At 39.2% G+C, this 21,347-nt stretch overlaps 1 protein-coding gene across 1 annotated transcript in view; it reads right to left on the bottom strand.

Annotated features, from left to right (window-relative positions):
- ITPR1 (inositol 1,4,5-trisphosphate receptor type 1) overlaps positions 1-21,347 on the bottom strand; it is a 267,869-nt gene that overhangs the window by 87,802 nt on the left and 158,720 nt on the right. Inside the window, exons 39-40 of the mRNA XM_044451697.1 lie at positions 18,424-18,456; positions 1,828-1,863 (exon numbers count right to left, since the gene is read on the bottom strand). Coding sequence (XP_044307632.1) covers positions 1,828-1,863; positions 18,424-18,456 — 69 coding nt within the window. The remainder of the gene's footprint in view (positions 1-1,827; positions 1,864-18,423; positions 18,457-21,347) is intronic.

A 21,347-nucleotide genomic window follows, 5' to 3' on the forward strand; every position in this document is an offset into this window, starting at 1 on the left:
CCACCATCTATTTTGATACTATCTACCAATAGTGAACAAACAGAAAATAAAATTGTCATTGGCTATCTGCATGCAAATACATACATATGAACACTCTATGATTGAATGTGCAGCTATTTTGGGCACAAGTCAGTCTATTCCACTCTTCCAAAATTTGTAAGGTTTGAAAAGAAAAACTGGTTAATATCCGCTTGATTCTGCTGATGTAATTTTTCTTCTAAAGAGCAAGCCTTCTTTCCTTAATAAAAAAGCAAGTTTTAGTTCTATCTTTACTGTAAGGGTTTGTAATTATTTTTAAAGACTTTACAAGCAATCTGGACTGGTTTGGATGCAGCAACAAACCATTGTGAAGTGTTCAATGGATATGCCCTCGTGAGCCTTGGATTTACACTTTCCCCCATTCTTCCTCCTCTAGCACACACCCAAAGGAGACAATGGGACACATCTACCTGATTTCATATTATTCAAAGTTTGTTTGCTGAATCCAGTAAACTCTGGAGAGTTTAATCAGAAAAGCAGAAGTTTTGATCTCTTCCAACTTCACGTAAAAGAGGAGGAGAGAAGAATACTTAAGACTGAAGCTCACTGCAGCTTCAACACAAAGCTAAACTAAGTGTTGGTGCTGTGTCTGAACCAGCCATATGAATTCGAACTTAGCTTTATAAAATGATAATATATTCTTCAAATCTTTGAAGAGTCATTGGGCAATCCAGATGAACGTGAATCAGACTATTGCTGCAATATTACCTGACACTAGCCGTTCTGATCAAAATCCCATAATCCACCATCCCTGTTTAGAGATTTGCTATTTAAAGGGAAAACATTCAAGCTACTATGCACAAACTGATGACAGGTTTTACCTAAGCAACTAAGAGCTTAAGCCATTCTTTACAGAAGGGACAGAAAAGGAATTGCTCAGGAAAATGCATCTGTATGCATTGATACTGTGAATATGTTTGCCCAAATCATGATTCCCTCAAATGTCCCACAAAGTTGCTGTAATTATTGAGAGATTAGTCAAACATTAAACCACCCTCTACAATTTATGGGACCTCCCTCAGCACCTATTGTCTCCACTGCAGCAATTTCTGCAATGCCCAGGATGTCATTTGGGCAATGAGGTATCACAGAAATTGGTCAAGACCCGCAATATTCCAGACCCCATATTATGCTGTCTACATAATTGCAGATAATGTGAAAAATGTGTCAATTTAATACTTAAAACTAATGGAGCTGATAAGAAGTTAATGCCCATTATTTATGAGTTACCAATATGTAGCATCTAGAACACTGAACTGCGCTCTTCTCCTACATGTAGTTTCCGTATGTTACCATAGCAACTTACTATGGTACGAGCCACTTATACTGTTAAAAGGTTCTATTGTCCCACTTTAGCAGGATTACATGACCTAAAAGACTAGTGGGCAAAGTGCTCAGCTTCAGGAGGCTCATAAAGAGTGGGATAAGTGTTCTAAATGCACTAATAAAATCGATAATAAAATCAGAAATAGGTGAAGGTTGCTACATACAGGTTTCTTTTACTAATCCGAGGGATATAGTGATCTAGTGTTCAATACTGCCTGGATAATAAGTCTGTGAATCTGTCAGAAGTAACAGTCATGATCCTTGGCTATTTGCTTTTCTTACCTCATTTGTCCACTTTGAACAATAATCCAAGCAGTTTAAAACATGCAAAAATCATGGGCTAAACTGTACTGAACTGAGCACAACTCCAGCCACAAAAAAGACAGAGACAGACATTCAACCACAGCTACTTTCAGAACCACCAATATTTGTATGTTTTACAAATATAGGTGAATGACACACCTCTATAGAGCTTTCCATTTCTCGTGATTGTGGCAGCTATTTAAAAGCAAGAATTAAAGAAAAGAAAGTATATTAGTTATGACTCTTGAATTTAAACTAAAGGCTTATACACGGAGATAAGGATTCTGAAACAACTACAAGAACTAATTTGACCAAAGCACAGAGTTGCTGTTTCTCAAGATGATCTCAAAAAATATCCTTGCTAAATTTTAATTCATACCACCACATATAAATCTTGCTTTGGGTACGCCATGCCCAACACGTATTACCATTCCAAGGATTCAGTGTTAAGTATCTGAACTCAGTTCATACAGTTTCATTTGATTAATGTGACTGCAATAACAGAAAAAAAATCAAGACAAACGTGTGTAGGAATACATTCCCTAACATTACATATGAGTAATCATAATCATATCTTTCTTTTTCACAAAAATAAAGGTACAGATTCCAACACTGTCATTAGCAGCAAAACTGATTATTCGCAGAATTGATCATCAGCAGTATTTGTAAGAGAATTTATTTTAAAGATGACTAAGGAACTAAGAAATAACAGTAAATAAGAACATTCAATATGAACCAAGACAGCATGCAACATGGAACACCAGGTTGACACACAAACAATAGCTGAACAATGTTAACACAAACACTAAAAATAGGATTATCAGCAATAATAGTAATTGTGATGACCTCACTGGAATTCCATCATGTTACACGTCAACTAAGCAATACTTCTCAAATAATTTAAGCTGGAGTGGGCAACTTTTTTACAAGATGTCCTATAAATTGAGAGCAACAAATTGCACACCCCTGGTTTATAAGACATGGAACTGCTAAACCACCCTTTTCTGGAAATACATGCAAATTAATTTATGTCCAGACAGCATTTTTTGAGTAGCTGACTCCCAGACATTTCATACAATGCTGGGCAATTTTTCCTGGCCTACCAATTTCCAAAATATGTTTATGTTTTTACATAAAGAGATAGCTCAGTAAGTTGTCCAATACTTCTGAATGAGAAGCAGTGAAAGTACATCCCTTTCTTGGTGGACACCTTTCATTGGCGAGCATAAATATAACCTTTCAGCTACACAGTATTTCTTGGTTTAACAAACCAAAGATTGCCATTGCGAACAGACTCAAGTCTAATAATATTTTACAAATTTCTGTTCTGTTATATAGTTCTTTTGTCAAGACAAACCTTTTTTGGTTAGCACATTATTAATAACTTTATAAAGTAAGGTTGTATTGGTTAAGCAAACATAATCATAAGGACAAAGAGCCAGCCAAATGGGTGTTCAATTTCAAAAAGAGTGATTAAGGGTATAACGGGAAGAAACCTGTTTCTTTTGAAGTAATTACCTTTTAATTTGCATGGCATCAAGAACACTCACTCATTACTCAATGAATATGTAATTGTAGCAATTGCTCAAGTTACTTAGTTCCAGTCAAGGCATGATGCAATCCCATCAGGATGCCCAGGTCCCTCCAAACTCGGGATTGTAAGTGTACTATGGAGGGAAAAAGCACAGAAGCAAGGGCAGGCCCAGTGTCCTTCTGCCATGCAACTCAGCTAGATGAAGTGGTTTGTCTGCCCAGGTAAGGTGCTTTGAAGCAAAGGGGAAGGAGGCTGAGGCCGAGGTACCACCAGATTCCCTTGAATCTAGTTGGTGACAGTCCCCTCCCAGTCACCTAACCTCATCTTCAAGATCACCAGAGCAACAGGGACAGTTCTTGTCTGTTGTCCTGACAGCATCAAAAGAATCCCTCCCCACCAAAAGGCATCTCTCCAATAATACACAGAAATAAGAATGCTCTCCGAGAGAGAGAGAGAGAGAGAGAGAGAGAGAGAGAGAGAGAGAGAGAGAGGAAGGAGAGCAAAGAAAGAGACTTTCCTCAGGCATCTGATTCAAGGGGACACAAACATTATGATTAATGTTGGGGGTTTTGCGAGTTGAATATTTATAATGTAAAGCCCCGTGCATATTCACTATGCTTCATGGAGAATGTACATATTAACTGTTCATGAGGTGGGAACTATGCATAATCTCCATCAAGATTCAGGAATGTGCAGAGATTTACTGCATTTTACATATTTCCCACCATTGTCTATAATCCCCAACTGGTCTCATAGCATGTGTGCATCCTGATCACTTTTTGTACTTTCTCTGGATAATATGCCCATTTTCTAGTCAATATGCATAGTTTCCAACAGTCTTTGAGGTCTGTGCATAGCTTAACTGTCTTTTATTCGCCTGGGAATATATATAGAACTTTCTGCCTATGGAGGTCTCTCAAATTCAATTTCAAGTTGACCACTACAATTTGTACTGTTTTTAATGCTTTTTATATTTTTGTTCAGTACTACAGACTCTGTTTAGATATGGAACAGTATATAAATGTAAACAAAAACATGATCAGATGATAATTTGTAAATGCCCATTTCAGTATCCTTTATCTTAAAAAGATGTTAGAGAATGTTCATAAATGAACTCTGCCTGTAGACTGCTAGTGGTCACACTCAAGAAGAAAATGATCACAGCAAGGTGCAGGCTGGATCAGACCTCAAACATGCCAGTCTGTACCTGTTCATTTGCCTATTATAATTTATTACAACCATTATTATTTAATATTAAACATGTTGTGGGCTTAAGGACCTTTTCATACTGTTTGACCCAGGCACCAAGATGCCTAGTTTGGACCCTGAAAACTGAACTCTAGGTTTTCCTGGTTGTACACAGCCTGCTGAAACAGTGTATGTTGTACTTTAGAATGAAGATGCATTAATTGTATATTGTTAAACAGGACAAAAATGCAGATCCTCCCCATACTTCCAAGAAGAATATATGCACATGCAAATATTACAGGATAATTTCCCACCATCATCGTTCCTGTACTGATCATCACTGAAATGCAAATCACTCTCTCCTGTATTCGGAAAGATGCAAAATCACCTATGTGATTCCTAAATACAGATTTAGGAATAGTAAAGAAACAGAGTGCCACAGGCTTTATGTGCTACACCGGGCTTGGGAGATGCAGGCTCTAATCCCCACCCTGCCATGAACCTCACTGGGTGACTTTGGGCCAGTTACTGACACTCAGAGAGTTGTGAAAATAGAATGGAGGAAGTCATGTATGCTGCCTTGGGTTCCTTGGAGGAAAGGGAGAACAGAAATGCAACAACAAAATAATAGCATGCAAGAGGTTGGAAACAGGGTATTGATAACTAACTGGTTAGGTGTTCTGAATGGATTCTAAATTTAAAGCAAAACAAAACAAAGCAAAACAAAAGAAGCAGATTGCAATCTATATACTACAGCTTGAAGTCTATGCTCACTTACTTGAAAGTAAGTTCCACTGAATACAATGGGACTTACTTCTTAGTAAACACACCAGCTGGTACTGGAAGGACCTTATAACATCCTTCGCCACACTTAAAAGGGCAAACAAGATCAATGAAGCATGTTAAGCCAAACTTTGAAGAAAAATATAATAAAAAGTTTTCCTTCCAATCAGGTTAACATGAGCTTCACTGTAATTTCCATGCGAGATGTCCTCTTTGATTTATTATGTGGTATTCTTCATCTAATCATCAGCTTAGTCTAGCATCCTTTTTCTGAACAAAGCTGGCTGGGTTTGTCTGTCTGAAAGTCACAGTCTTTCAGCCTGATAGCAACAGATACTAATGATTGTAGTAGTTATCAGAGAAGGAAAGACACTCTGCAGAGATGTTACGGTTCTCTTGTGACTCCTCAAATCTCACACTGAAAATCACTTCCTTAAAACATTAATAGCTTTATTATGGTTATATACAATTAATACATCTATAAAGGGTTTCCATGTAATATTTCTCTGAAAATGAATTCTATGGTTACTGCTAGGACTAGCTGTCTCAGAAGGTAGGTACAGTAAATGATACTATTCACATAGCTTCCTTGTAACTCCTGCCATGTATGTGTGCATACATGAGTCCTAAAAAGTGACACACTCGAATTAACTAAGAATCTGCACTGGTACTAGTGTGTGTGTGTGTGGCCCAAGCATGCTAAATAATCCATACAAACCAAAATTTTGTGTGGATCTTAAATTGGCTTTTCTTATCATGTATTGACAATGGTACTAAGTTCCATTGATTAGGAGAGTGTCTTGATCCAGTCAACCCATTCATGAATATTTACATGACAATCTTACTTCTTGTCCAGTAAGAAGCCTTTAAATATCATGTTTGCTGAAGATACAAGAAGCTACTGTACTGGCATGGCATGAGTGTGGGGAATAGTAGGGTGATGCAAATAATTGGGGCTGGGGAGGGGAAGAAACCTTGTGCAAGCATCAACTCCCATGACAACAAAAAACATATTCAAAGAAGCTTCCCAGACTAGGTAAAAAGATTGTAGATACCTGGAAACATTCACCTAGATGCAATATTTTAAGTAGGTCACCAATGAATGTTCTTATAAGCACAGTTCCTTTAATGGCAATCAGAAATTTAATGCTGAACCTTTTTCTAGTATACAAATACAGAAAAAAGCCCTTGAAATGCAAAATTAACCATGGCTGCCAATTCAAACATCTTGTGATACCCTTTGGAAGGCCTTGCTACAACATACATTAATACTAAAACATCATTTAGTAATATGCAGAGAAGCCTGTTTAAGCCTAAGTTTTGAGCACTCCCATTCTATCTCTTTCCTGTAATTCATGCCAGGGGACATGACTATAAGGATCTGCTTCCTGTTTTACAGTAACTGCAGCTTACTGTTACTTCTGAACAGGGAACTTGCTTATTGGAACAAAAGAAAGAGCCAGTGTGGCAGAGTGATTAAAGTTTTGGACTCAGGAGATCGGGGTTCCAGTTAAGGTATAATGCTCACTGGTTGACTCTTGGCCTAATCTGCCACATAGGCTTGTTGTGAGAAAAACATAGAAACAGAGCAACTCAGAATGGGCCTCCCAGGCCATCTAGTCTGACCTCTGGCACCAGCCAACTCTGCTCGCAACATGCCCACCATGTGCATGTCCAGCCTATCCTTGAACACCCGCACCGATGGGGCCTCAACGACCTCAAGTGGAAGCCATTCCACACCCTCGGGGTCCTAACTGTCAGGAAGTCCTTCCTGGCATCCAAATGGAACCTTGGCTCCCTGAGCTTGGCTCCCTTGGAGCGCGTCCTGCCTTCCTCTGCAGGGGAGAACAGGTCTCTACCCATCTCCATGTGACATCCCCTCACATACCTGTATGTTACCAACAGATCCCCTCTGAGTCTCCTCTTCTCCAGGGTGAAGAGACTCCATTTCAAAAGGAGATGAGGAGGGGGATAAATATGTAAGCTGCTCTGGGTTCCTTTCAAAAAAAAAAAAAAAAAAAAAACCCAGGCCATAAATACAATATATAAACAAACTAGGAACAGAAACCATAGTTTTATAGTTGCTTGCTTCAGGAAATCATAGTTTAAACCATAGTTTAAAGAATGTATAATATAAACACCATGAGATGTGTGTTTAAATAGTGCACCTGCACCTGAGCCTAAGGCTCAAGTAGACCTGTTCAGCACTAAAACATGTTTAACACTGTGTCTGAATGGGGGCCAAATTGCTCCCCTGATTTTTAAAAGGGAAGAGCAGTTTTAAAAAATGGTTTAGCAACCATATACATGTGCAAAATGTACAGCTCTTGAACATACAATTCTTAAATCAAAATACACATTTTTGAAATTGCATGCTAAACCAGCATCACCTTGAAGGTTGGGAAAGGGAGGGGCTGCTATGGTCTAGAGCAGGGGTGGGCAACCTGTGATCCTCCAGATATTTTGGCCTACAACTCCCATCATCCTTCACCACTGGCAATACTGGCTAGGCCTGATGGGAGTTTTAGGCCAAATATCTGGTGGGCTGCAAGTTTTCCAGTCCTGGTCTAGAGATTTAATCTCCTTCATTAGGCTTCCTGTCCATTCAAGTGCCACTCTTGAGTGTTATGTTCCCTTACACTGTATCTGAGACAGCCTGGAGATTCTGCTGGTGCACCACCCCACTGTCCTTCAGTCTTCCAGCTGTGCTGATGAAGGTGTTTTCAGACGACATATTCATATCTCCTAGGATGATCATTCAAGAAAATCTCTACTAGAGATGTGTGAAGAATTGTTTTGGGGTGAGAGGCCATTGGATTCCCTGGACTTATGTTTGCTTTGTTGTGGCCCTGAGTCCAAGTTTCTGGTGAGGACGCCTAGTGTTCGTGAAGCACTTGCCAGGAATTAAGCCCCAGCCCCACTCATAAGTGTTGATGCAGAAGAAGGTTGATCATGTGGGACTCATCTCAATCCTTATCTCTACTTCCATGCTGATGCCATCAGATTTGGTGAAACACAAAACTTCAAGGCTGCTATGACAACCGTGGTGCCATCACAACATGTCATTGGTCCAACATATGTAGGAGGACACTTGCTTAAACTGTTCTTCTTGACTAGGCAGAAGGATGGTGATCTGAAAGTGAGGGACTTAACATCCATCCTCTTGTCATAGCTGACATTCAGACTCTCACCAGTATTTTCCCTATCTGCAAGGTGGGTGCTATTTAAATGGTACTCCCTCAGAGACTAATGGATTCCAGAGAGTTCCAGAAGATTTTTCTGCTAATATAGTTAGTAGTTTTGTTGAAGCCCTGGTAACTCCATGGAATGCAGTGATGGCTAGGCCTGTTGATATGATCCCTTGTAAGCACCTTCTGAGAAGAGCCTGGCCAGGAACTCAGTATACATCTGAGAGCAATAAAGCAAAAGGGGAATGTTAAGAACACAGGTGGAGGAAGATTCATACTGAATTTAATTAAACATAGGTTAGTGTTCATTATCAAACCTACTCTATGGCACTAAGGGTAGAAAAGACAGAATTCTTGTCCACCAGCATGGCATCTTCTCAGTGTTGTCCAGTGGAGCTTTTCTAAGTACCTCATGGCCTTTTGCCATCAGATGGCAGAAACCTTGGTGGCAAAGGATAATGAGTTTGTATAAAGATATTTATATCTGCCATGACCTAACCACTGCAGTTAATGCAATTCCATTACTGGAGTTATGCAAAGCACCACCTGTTTCAGATTTTATTGGAGTAAGTGATTGTTAACTAATTCTAGGCACTCTGCAATGAAGCAGATTATCTAGATCTGTTTCAGTCAGGATTCAGGTCTGGTTATAGAATGGAAAGTGTCTTAGTTGCCCTGTTGGATGACCTCTGCGAAGAGAGGAAAAAAGAAGTGCAACTCTTTCTCTTGGACCTCTCTCAGCACTTGGCAACACAGTGGTACCCTTCAAGATAGACCATCTGGGCTGGGAGTTGGAGGTATTACACCACACTGGTTCCACTCTTACTTGGGTATGTTGATCACAGAAGGTGTTCAAGGATTATTCCTCTGTCCCTTGGCAGTTATTTCATGACATGCCACCAAGCTATAGTTTATCTCCCATGCTGTTTACTGTTTATATGAAATTGCTGGAGGAGTTCATCCAGAGATGTAGACTAAGGAGACACCCAGCTCTCTCTTCTTTTCATGAAACCTGGATGAGACAGTAGGTATTTTGAACCAGTACCTAGGTGTGCTGATATACTGGATGAGGGCTGACAAACCGAGATTCAGTTCAGACAAGATGGAGGTACTGTTATTATGTAGTCCATCTGCTTGCTAAGTGATGTTTATCATGTTCTGTTTCTGTCCCCCAGAACCATCATTGCACTTCTAAAGGAGTGCATTTGTAGCTCAAAAGTGCTCTTAGAATCAGCATTGTCCAGAGAGGCACAGTGCGCCTTTTGTCAGCTTTGGCTGATAAACAACTATCTCCTCATCTGAACACAGAGAGACTAATCCATGCTTTGGTAACATCTTACCTGGATTACACCAAGGTGTTATACATGGAGCTGCCTTTGAAAATGGTCCAGAAACTTTAGTTCAAAACAGGGCAGCAAGATTCTTAATGGGAACTGGCCAACATGCCAGTACTTTTCCATCTACACTGGCTGCCAGTTCATTTCCAGGTGCTAATATTACCATTCAAAGCCTTGAATCATTACCTGAACAATCATCTCTTCCATATATACTCATCCAGAACTTAAAATCAACTTCAGTGTTTTGTCTCCATGCTTCCATCAACGGAAGTGAAGAGGGTAACTAACAAGAGTCCTTTTGGCTGTAATACATCAGCCATGAAATGAATTTCCCAGGGAGAACTGCCTGTCTCTGTAGCGCTGTTTTCTGTGCAAGCTGAAGAAGATTTTTTTATTTTTCAAGGCATTTTAGTTTTTCAGTTTCTGTTTTACATCTGGTTTTGTATTTAAATCATTGCATTGCAGCTAATTTGTATTTGGTTATTATTTTTAAACTGTAGTTTTAAACTTTTATATTGCATTTGATTGTCTTGTGTTTTAGGGTATGAATTATTGTGAGTTGCCAGAGAGTTTAGGCTTTTGGGTGGTATAGAAATAAACAAACAAACAAACAAACTTCCATTCAGCTTTCAAATATCGTGCATTTTAAATCATCATATCCTTCCTTTTGTTTTTAGTTTTTACTTGGACTTGGCTGTACAGGTAAAAAATAACCACAAATATACTTCATTACTCTTCAATTTAGGTGACCTTTAAAATGAGAACAGTTCATTCTCAAGGCCACGTAACTTGAATAGCACACCTGGAACTATTCTCAAGCTTATTTGTGGCTTATGCTAGTTTACTTTAAAGGATTATTAGTCAGCAAGATTAAAACTTTTAACAATGTCCCAAAATTTCAGCCTTCCCATTTCCAATTTAAGATTTGTAGATTGAATTCATCTTTCTGGACAAATACTCATGAAGACAAGAAAAAGTTGAAAGTAAAATAGTTATGTATAAACATATGAATGATAGCTTAAAAAGACAGATCTAGAATTAAAATAGCAACATAACATAGAGAAGGAAGCATAAAAACAGCTCCAGACTAAAATATCTAACTATTCTGCAGCAACGGTCAGTCGATGAGGAAAAGGACCTGGGAAAACTTGGAAATAAAAACATGCTGACAACCTTATGTAAAACAAACAAACAAACAAAACCAAAGCAGACGCCCAATAATCTATTGAGGAGTATATACTACACTTTGAATAACCACTACCAAAACAACCCTATTTTGTCCAACATCTTGAGGAAGTACTTTTACAGTTGGAATTCAGGGAGAACTCCACATTGGTCAGTAGCGATTTCTATTCCCAGACCCTTCTGAAAGTGATTTTTTATTTTCAGGCTGAAAAGGGAAGCAAACTCTCCCTTTTGTCCATGAACTTGGTGTTAATTCACTAGGCCACAAGTAATTACTTCCTGGGTCAGTCTGTATTCTTGCACCAACACACCCATTCTCTTCCCTCTCCCCCGCTCTCTCTCTCTCTCTCACACACACAGAGGGGGGAGGGGAGAGGAAGAATTTGGGTGCAGAAGAAAACACTTTCCTTTCCTTTTGGTGGTGGGTGGTCATAATATGGATAGGATGATGAACAAAATCTACAAGATCCTTTCAAAAAACTACTTTGTAAACAGGAAATACATGACCCAGGGCATTAAAACTGTTGTGAGGTCCTCAACCTACCACACTGTAGGAGGTGAGTGTTTATCCTTCAGTCTTTTAGCTGTCAGGAAGAGGAAGGGAATCTATTTCCCCTTCCATTTCTTCATTCCCATGGAGCAGTTAAATATTGTATAAGAGCATGTGCATAGATGAATATTCAAGATTGTTCCAGTACAAATTTTATCTGTATAATAACCTCCACCCCATTGCCAAACATGTTTTAAAAGATGCATTTGCTGTATTACACCACCAGCAATTAGCTAAATTTATCTCTTATTTAAAAGAAACAACATTTTTGATGAATAATACATATCTTAACATCAATAGATACAACAAAAGAGTGAGCCACTAATTAGGTATTTTGTGGTGGTGCCCACAGCAGTTTCTCAAATTCTCAGTTGTGCTCATTGGTTAGGGACCCTGCTATAAGGTTCTCTTTTATTCTGGCTTTTGATTCCTATTTTTTTCCAATATCAGGTTAAAACACTCCTTAGCAAGATGCCTTGTGACCTATCTAGTATTTTAAAAGATCAGATTAAAAGTCCTAGCTGTGCAGACATCTGTATTTGTCCTGAACTACTATGCTGAATGTGTTAAAGGACTAGTGCATTTGTTGTGTTTACGGTTCTGACTACAATATATGCTTTGATCCTTAATGACCTCCTAGCCTGCTCTGAACTAGATTTACTGGGGGAGACCCAGCTTGTTTACCTACAGATTTCCAAATACGATATGAAGGTAGAAGATAGAACTCAAACCCTCTACCCTGCCCAAAATAATTCAAGTGCCATTCTGAATATAAACATAGAAAGGTGTTCAGAGGTTCTATGGATATGAATTGAGTTTTCAATGCACTGGATAAGACAGATGCTATCTGCAGCCCCATTTGCTGCCCAGTGTTTAATGGCATGGACTTAAGTGGTTTATATCCCAACATGGAGGTGGATTGTAGCACCACTACCAACCATAGTCGTTTGTCTTTGGGATGTTTTTAAAAGAGAGAAAGATATATTGAGATCAGACAGATCTGATAAACTTTTAACAGCTTCCGAATGGATTAATGATAATGCATTAAAGGACAAGTCATAGCCATAGTCATAGATAAGTCATCCATCCTTTATGCAATTCTTAAGGCTCCTTTGAGCAAAAATGGATATAACTTGTTAAAGGGGGAAAATAGTTAAATGTAGTCTTATACACTGGCACTTTGTGGCAGGTCAGAAAGAAGAAAGAAAGAAAAAAAGAAAGAATTACTCCTAGCACTGGAAAAGACCAAGGACCAAGGAACCGAAGACTTCCCTTAGTCAAGAACAAGGAAGGACAAGTAAATGCAGGCAACGTTACAAATATTAGAAAGCCAATCCATCCCTTCAACAGTAGCCAATTTTTAAAAACCAGCTTCTCAGTCTGATCCAGAAATGCTTCTCTTTCTCTCATACTGTTCCTGCTGAAGTTTCTCCTTCTCACAGGATTCTTGTTAATTCAAAGGCAGAAATTCATGGATATGCCACAATGGGAAAACTCCATTTGTTGAATGTGTCCGCAGATGGTAATGGCTAAGGCTGGAAAGGCTCTTTACCTAACTGCTGGCTTTCCTCTTAAGTAATTTACTTATATTTTATACTTGAAAATATTCATTCCTTGTATTCCACCTCTCCCTTAAATATCTTCACTTAAGGGCAATGAACCCTTCAATGGCAGGAATCCAAGTTTTTTTTATAGATGAATAAAACCCCTGGGATTGACTGGACGATAAGCAGGGTGCGTGTAGATTCTTAGCTTTACAGTTTTGGGAACAGCTCCCTGTATGCTTCCTTGAAGTTCTATTAGCATTTTATTTTATTTTTTAAAATGACTTTAGCAACTACACAGACACAGTACCTGCCAATTTAGTCTGGGATACTGACAGCCAGAATCTGGACTGAGCTAACAGTAAACAGCTCCACCACCGTTTATTGGCAATTACTGCTGAAGGTCACACATCAGCAGCAAGCCTAAATTCCAGGAAAAAAAAAGCTGCCTCTTATGTAACTGCTGCTTGAACGTTGGCAGGTGCCCAACAGAGCAGTTCACTGCAGTGTAGGAGGGAGGGGGGGGGGGAGGTAAGTAGGACACCATTCATTTCCATTCAGCATCACCATGGTGCCCCCTTCAGGCAAAGTTTAATTGTTTAAGAAAAATATTTTTAGGACACTATATTCAGGGTTCTGTTTCATTCTTCTGTTTTATAACTTCGTTATCCAGGCCATTCACACTTTCAATTACTCCTTAAAATATTTTTAATTCAATCAGGATTATTTTTTTCTAATTCTTACTGAACAAACAAGGATCACTTTAAGAGCGAGGAATAATTCTGCAGGTTTGTAAGACACACAAAATTAAAATCTATACTAGTCCTAAATATTCTTAGCAGCAAAGAAGGCTGGTCACATAAGCTCTTTAAGCAAAACCTGAATTGGTGTAGGAAGTAATATCATCTACTTAATCTATTATTATGTAAATTCAGCCCCAAATATAGGTATGCTAGGGTGCTATCCTATGCATATTTAGACAGAAAAAAGTCCTACAACTCTTTGTATTCTATTCTACATGACTATGTTCCAGGACACTCCACAACAAGATTTCACACTGAGAGCCAGTGTGGTGTAGTGATTAAGAGCATGGGCCTGGAACTCAGACGATCTGGGTTCTAGTCCCCGCTCAACCATGGAGCCAACTGGGTGACTTTGGGCCAGTCACAGACTCTCAGTCCAGCCTACCTCACAGGGTTGTTGTGGGGATAAGATGGAGAAGGAGAGATGATGTAAGCTGCCTTGAGCCCTTTGGGGGTAAAGGTAGGATATAAATGGAATGAATGAATGAATTTCCTCATCAGACTGATTTTTAGCCATTTTTATTTTTTCTCCCTTCAATTTAAACATGCCAATTTGACGGTTAGAAAGGTTTAGAAAAAGTACTTCCTCAAATAGAGAAAATGGAGACAAAACAAAAAATGTCTGTTCAATACATTTTATCTTGCAATTTTCAGACATTTTTTCTGATATCAGCTTTAATATAATGGGGATAAATCATGCTTTAAAAACCTGAGCTTAATGCATGGGTTCCCAATCTGAATGGAAGCCATGCAACTTTCTGCCTTCTTAAAAACCTTAATAAAAAACTTTGAAAAATGGCCAGGTAGGCAGAGAAGGAAAGTGTTGCTTTGTGGCCTGTACAACCTTTGTGGCTGCACAGACATTTCCTCTTTCATCAATTTCCACTGTAGCCTCTAGACACACTGAGCAGGCTAGCACATCATCTCAAAGCAAGGGTGAGAGATTGCCACATCTGGGATAATGAACAATGCCTTCCCTGACAGACAACCACAAGCCCCAGCTGGTTCCATCATTTTCTGCCCCCTCCTGCTCTTGCCACACATCCCAGAAGACTGTGAGCAAAATCCCTGCCATTCCTATCTACTTCAGCTGTCTCTTCCTGATCAGCCCTGCCACGATTTTCAGGTAGGTTCTCCCTCTTCCCCCTCCTGAATTTATCTCCATCTCTTTAACACTTACTAGTCAATCCAACGCCTAGTCAATCTGGGTCCAGACAACATGACAAGCCTACAATAGCTTAAAAAAAAAAAAAAAACACTGCTTGTCCTGATGTGCACACCTAGTCACTAATTTTGCTCTTTTCAGCCTCTTGCTTTACTGCTTCTCTGCCTTCCCCATCTCTAGCCTCTGTTGCCGTCCTGCTATCCTCTTACCTATGTTCCCTTCCCCTTCTTTAAATCTTGCTATTTTAATCCTCCCAACTTCTTCCTGTTTAGCTCCCAGTCCCTGAACTTGCTCTAGGCTTGCCCTTTGCTTTCCTGCACTTCCCTGCCAGTGTCTATCTCCTCCACCAGTACCAATGTAGTTCACTTTTGATTAGCCAGGCCACCATGGCAACCATTATTTGACTAGTCACATCCTCTCTGGGATTTTATGGTGGTGCCCACAGCAATTTTTCAAATCCCTAATGCACTTCTGCTTCAAAGAGGCAGGGAACCCCTGGCTTAGTGTATCAAACTATTATCCTTCCATGTCAGCCTGAGATGTTGACCTAGACAATGCCTTTTGCCAATACTTTCACTCAAATATTGGTTATGTGTAATCAACATATTCAGTTGCGATTCCTTGTGCATGGGCAGCACAGCTACTGAGACAGCAATGTGAACAACTACTTGGCAATAAAAACCGTAACAGAATTTACTTCTGAGTAAAAATGGACAAAATGAGGATATAAATGTATTAGGCTATTTGCTACCTCAGTCCTGTTTAATACAGCAGACTGAAACATCTACCCTTCTAGAATACATGTATGAGGTTCTTCCTACTCTATGCCAACTGTATTGAAGGAATCGAACAATATGTATCCATTAATGTTTCTGGTGTACCTCTTCATGTATCATCTTCTTTTGTCTTGTTGCTGTTTGTCCTCTGATATCCTTCGATAGTTCTCTGCTATCACATCTCAGCCAAATACGATGACTTTGGGCTGTTTTCAATCATGCAGTTAAAAAAATACATGTGCACAAACATAGATGTATATCCTTTCACAATAATTTCAGTAGAATTCTGTGTGAATGGTGGAAGTGTGGAGAGGACAAATTATGTGGAAATGTGCTGTAAGGTGGTGATGATGAGAAAATAATTAGGTGTTTAGGAGACGAGAACCATTTGGGCTATTGTTGATGAATGGAAGCTAACCAAGGAGCTTTGTTTCTTTTATTCAATGTTTTCCATTTACTGGTACAAATTCTTCAAAGGAAAATATTGTGTCTTCCTTAGCAAAGTTTCAGAGAAAACAAATTGCAGAACATGTTTTTTACAAACAGATAGTGCTCATTTCCTATATTTATAAACACACCTGCCCCAAGCATGGAATCCATCCTCTTAAGGCAGCCAACTAACAGCTTACTTGTAATCAAGAGCAGGTTCTAAATTGAGCCTCATCATTCTGCTTGATTTACTGCAAAACACAGCAGGCTCCAACAATCAGACAGTTGGATGGGAGAATGGAAAGGGGTTTTTTTTGTAAATTGGAAAACAAAGTAAAAATAAATAGCCCAGATTTCACCTGAATTTCTCACAAGTGCTTTGTACAGAACAATACAGGGAAGGAAGCCTTTCTACATAATGAAGCCAACAGGATCTAGGATGAAGCTGAAAAATTACTGTGCAGCACCTAGGAAATAGCAAATGGCAGCATATTTCCAATGATGCATTGTAGGCAAGCATTCATCATAATTAGTTAAAAATACGCATGCATCAATACAAAATACCTAAATATCAGTGAACGTGCTACTTCGAGCATCTAGGTCATAGATTCCCTACCAGCGAGGTTGGCACTAGACCAGTACCTGATGACATTTAAATAGCGGTTATGAACTTTGAATGCTATGAACTTTTGGCAACAGAACAGAAGACCAGTTTACCCCCTGCAGCCAGGGACCCCTGGCCAGAGATAGAGAGCCCGCAAGCAACTAGCTGCACCGCTCCCTGCCAAAAAGAACAGTCAGCTCCAACAAAGAAAGTATGCTCTGGAGCCAGCCATCAGGTAGCTGTCTTGGTGCTTCTGGACTGCATAGGGAAGAGGGGTGTACACAAAAACTATGTTTAAGTTGCCTTGAATATCAAGTAAGTCATCAAGCAATGAGATAGAACTCTTCCAAACACTCATTTTCTCAGAGCTAGTAGGGTAATGGTACTTTCTACAGTGCAAGCTGCCAACCGTTCTTAGAAATAAAGGAGCTTGTTTCCTTCAAAAATGAGATGAGCTCTCCATGGATAGCTTTATTTACTCAGAGTTTATATTTCTTATTATCCCATGCACAGCTCATTTTTATCCATGCCTACTCAGAGTAAGATCCAATGTTCTATAGAAGTACAATGTGCAAAGAATTGCTACTTCAGCTTTCTAGATTACATCTTTGAAACTACTTTCTCATTCAAGATTCATTAACCCACAATAATAAAACAAATCAATGCTTAATTTTGTTTCCCAATTCAGTTACCAAGAGGTTAACTCGCCATTCCAAACTTTAGAATGCACTACCTCCTTTCATTTTAAGAAATACAACCATAGGATTTCTAGATCATTCGTTATAATTAACTGCCGAGTCAAAAGATTCCAAGTCTTCTACAAGATTTGAAGAATTAGAAAGATGTGTGGGTCCGCTAGCCATTTACCCACTGACTCACTGAAAGGCTTATGCTGTTTAGAAACCAATTTGGGAGACTTAAATCAAAATGGTAATAACTAAATAAGTATTTATTAGCCTGCATTGTTCTAGGAGTCTTGTGCCTGGTAGTGATAGTTATTGCTAGGATCCAGCCAAAAGTACAACTGACAGCAGCAAATGGGATACTCACAAACACAGCCTGCTGTGCACTGTAGCCAACTCATAACTTCTGCCTGCCTAAGCATGGCTTATGTTGGGTGTTCTTAAACAGCAGCCTCCCATGTCACATTGCAAATTACTTCTAAGAGGACTTTAAGGAATTTTGAGATATGAGAGTGGCTTCAAACCATAGAAGGCACCCTCAAGTCTTTGCAGTAGCCTAATATAGCTGTTTTGATCCAGCATGCAGCTGTCAATTTTGCTTTTTATATAAAGTGGCAAGCATGGGATGAAACAGTTGATTGCTCCCAACCTTGCAATTTCATTACTTGCTCCTAAATATATGCACACAACTGTTACGTAATCTGTGGGTTTTGTCCGGCGAAACTCTTCCCACTATCAATAATGCAAAGGAGAGTTATCCTTTCAGCATTCTTTTTGCATCCAAAAATAAAACTCTTGGAAGACAATATTTAAATAATATTTTTTCAATGAAGACACATGGCAAGTTACACTCTACTACTTCACTATCACAAGTACACACATCACAATGCTAACACATAAGCAAGACAACACAGCAGACTACAAGGCTACACCACAAGAGTACCACCATGGAAGATTTTTTAAATAAAACAAAAGAAATGCAAGACCTCAGCATTATCCAATTCACCAAGTGCAAACATCTAGAAAGAAAAAAGGGGAAGAAAGGTAAGTTGAAAATAGGTATTAATGCAAGACAAAATTGCAAATAACCATGTGATTCTATTACTGAAATTCATAATACTCAGGTCTAATCCTGTATTTGTAGGATATCTGAGTCTACCAGACTGCCATCTCCCTTATCTGCCTAATGCTACACAGAATTAAAATTAGTTGCTATCCTAAAACAGAAATGGCCAAATCTAGCAAAAATCTGACTGTGATCCTGGCCCTGTGCCTCATTTACAGACTTAGGATGCATGGAAAGTGATCATCATTCTATGTGCAATACAGTTGTCATATCACGGAATCATGAATGAGGCATTGTTGTATATTGTCTTTCCGAGTAGTTTTTTTTCAGCAGACACAAAGAAAATCCGTGTTTCTGTATGAGAGTTAAATTCTTGTGGTTGGGTGACTTTAAAAAAAGCTACTCATTGGGGCGAGGCAATGCAATCAGCTACATTCAGAAGATCCAAAGTTCAGCCCCAGGCATTTCCAATATAACAACATCTGACAGAAGAGCTCATGGGAACATCTTCACGAGACTTTGGACTGCCAATCCCACTTGGTATAGACATTTTTTTAAAAATCTCAGAAGTGTATTTAAAGATCTCAGAACAAGACTATCCTCCTTTGATTAAATCCATCTCTGATTTGACTCAGCATACTGCAGTTCCTGATGTGCTTACATGAATAAGCTCAAGCACCATTCTATTGCATTGTGAAACTACAATTGGGCTTTCCATGACCCATGCAAAATTTTAGTGCTGCTACTACATAATAATCTTGCAAGTAAAAACAGAAGTCATGTTCTTGTAGTGATTTTGCACAACCATTTTCCATAGTTAGAAAATCTTATTCTCCCAGTGATTTTCTTAGTTAACTTAAAATTAAGATTTCTGTGCTATGGATGGGGGAAATTGAAGAGGATGCCAAAAATAAAACAAAAACAAAAATTAACATGCGCTATGTTTTCAGCATGTGCACAGTTCAATCTGCAAACTACTCCCCCTGACCCCATTCCATTTACAAGATCATTCTTCACTCATTTGTTGTGGTATCTTAGAAACTGATATTTTTAAAGCTTTCACTTGACTAGGCACTATTCACAATTCTCTACTTTTTGGATGAGGGCATTTCAGTTCAAGAAACATGGGACGTATGTATGTGCTATAGTATGTAGAAATAACCTACAATTTTAATAACGTTAACAAATGCTTCAGAAATATTTAGAATAAAGTTTGTTCAGAATTATTGCAACTAGCTCCATGGCTACAGATGGAAGTCTAATGTGGCACAGAGACTTCCACATCACACTGCCAAACTAGACATTGCATAAGTAACAAGAACATGGAGAACAAAAGGATCCTTGTTGCCATATGCAAAATTCTTTCAGGCTTTGTTTATTTTGAATGCATAATAGTCAACTCTGTTTCTCTAAAAAATCATTAGGACCATTAATATTATACAATAGCCATCACATGTTCTATTCCCATTTCCTGCACACTGGTCCCCTACTGCAAATAATTAAGACAATCTTAGTTAAATAGTGGAAAATCTAAAGAGGGGAATATATTAAACCTAGGGGAAATGGCTTATGGAAGGAATGCATGGATGGCCATTTTTAAATAAATTCAAGAAGGCAAGTAGCTGGCCAAATTTACACAAAACAGAAGGAACAATACATTTATGTTACAATGAAGTCATGTTGGGCATTGAATAAATTGTTAACTGTTAATATAGCACATCAAGGATCTAGCCACCTCATGGAATAGTATCATCTCCCTTTGAAGAATGGGTGCAGCTATCAAGCCCTTCTCACACATGTGAGGCTGAGTTGGATGCTGCTTCTCTTTTTTATCTTAAGAACCAAGAGATACAAAAATAACCACAATGGGGCAGGATGATAGTTATTGTCCCCTTTCAGGATTTATAAATTCCTTCAGAGCCACAAGCAAGAGAGGACAAGCTGCAGTTTTGCTGCTGTGATCAAAAGATGTAATCCCATCTACAGAATCTTTTTATAGGGACCAGGGCCACTTCCCTCAAATACAGCCTTCAAGGCCGAATCAGAATTGAAAAAGGCAAAATTGGAATTCTTGGCTGAAAAATCAAGTCCAGTAGCCACAAAGGTAAGCCAAGAGGCCAGTGAGAACCAAATCACCCTTTCTTCTGTGGGAAATCCTGCTGAATAGGCAGGTGTAGATGGAGGTGGATTCAACATTTTTAGTCCAATCACGCAGCTTCAGATCAAATGGGCAGACCAACCAAGTAGGATTAGGCCTTCCTGCTGATTGGCCCACAAGCTGCATGAACTACTCTGAAGATGGAGACAATTCCTTTAAGTTGGGGACAGAGAAGACATAGACAGTTCGGAATCAACTTAGCATCATCAAGCTGATAGTATACATGGCTAGATATTAATAGCTAGTATTATAATTTCACTGTTGTCTTTTGTTAGGTACTACTGTGACACTCAATTTTTATATCACAAAACCAGCCTAGCTGGCCAGTTTCAACATAATATGGACTTCGTCAGAGGCTTTTTCTGCAGGGTGGAAGCTGGGGAGAACAGGTGGTGAGGTTCTTGTCAGCAGCTAGGGAAGTCACAGAAGACTGTGTTGTTTGTTGCAGCCTTGTATATGAGAGAGGTGAAGTGAGAGGGAAGCTGAGGATCAAACAGCTCAGGACTTTGCTGCACTTCTGGCAGACAAAGCGGAGCTGCAGGAAGAACCCTCTCCTCCCTGAGTCCAAGAGAAGGGCAGGTTAGGAGGCCCAAATGGGAAGCCAGGGCAGACATGATGTTGAAGCCTTTCTGTGGTAGCTAGAGCAGCCTAAGGTAGCACAGTTCTCTACTGAAATTTTAGAGAAT

The sequence above is a fragment of the Varanus komodoensis genome, unplaced genomic scaffold, assembly GCF_004798865.1.
Source record: "Varanus komodoensis strain SLA01 unplaced genomic scaffold, ASM479886v1 scaffold6_4, whole genome shotgun sequence".
NCBI lineage: Eukaryota > Metazoa > Chordata > Lepidosauria > Squamata > Varanidae > Varanus > Varanus komodoensis.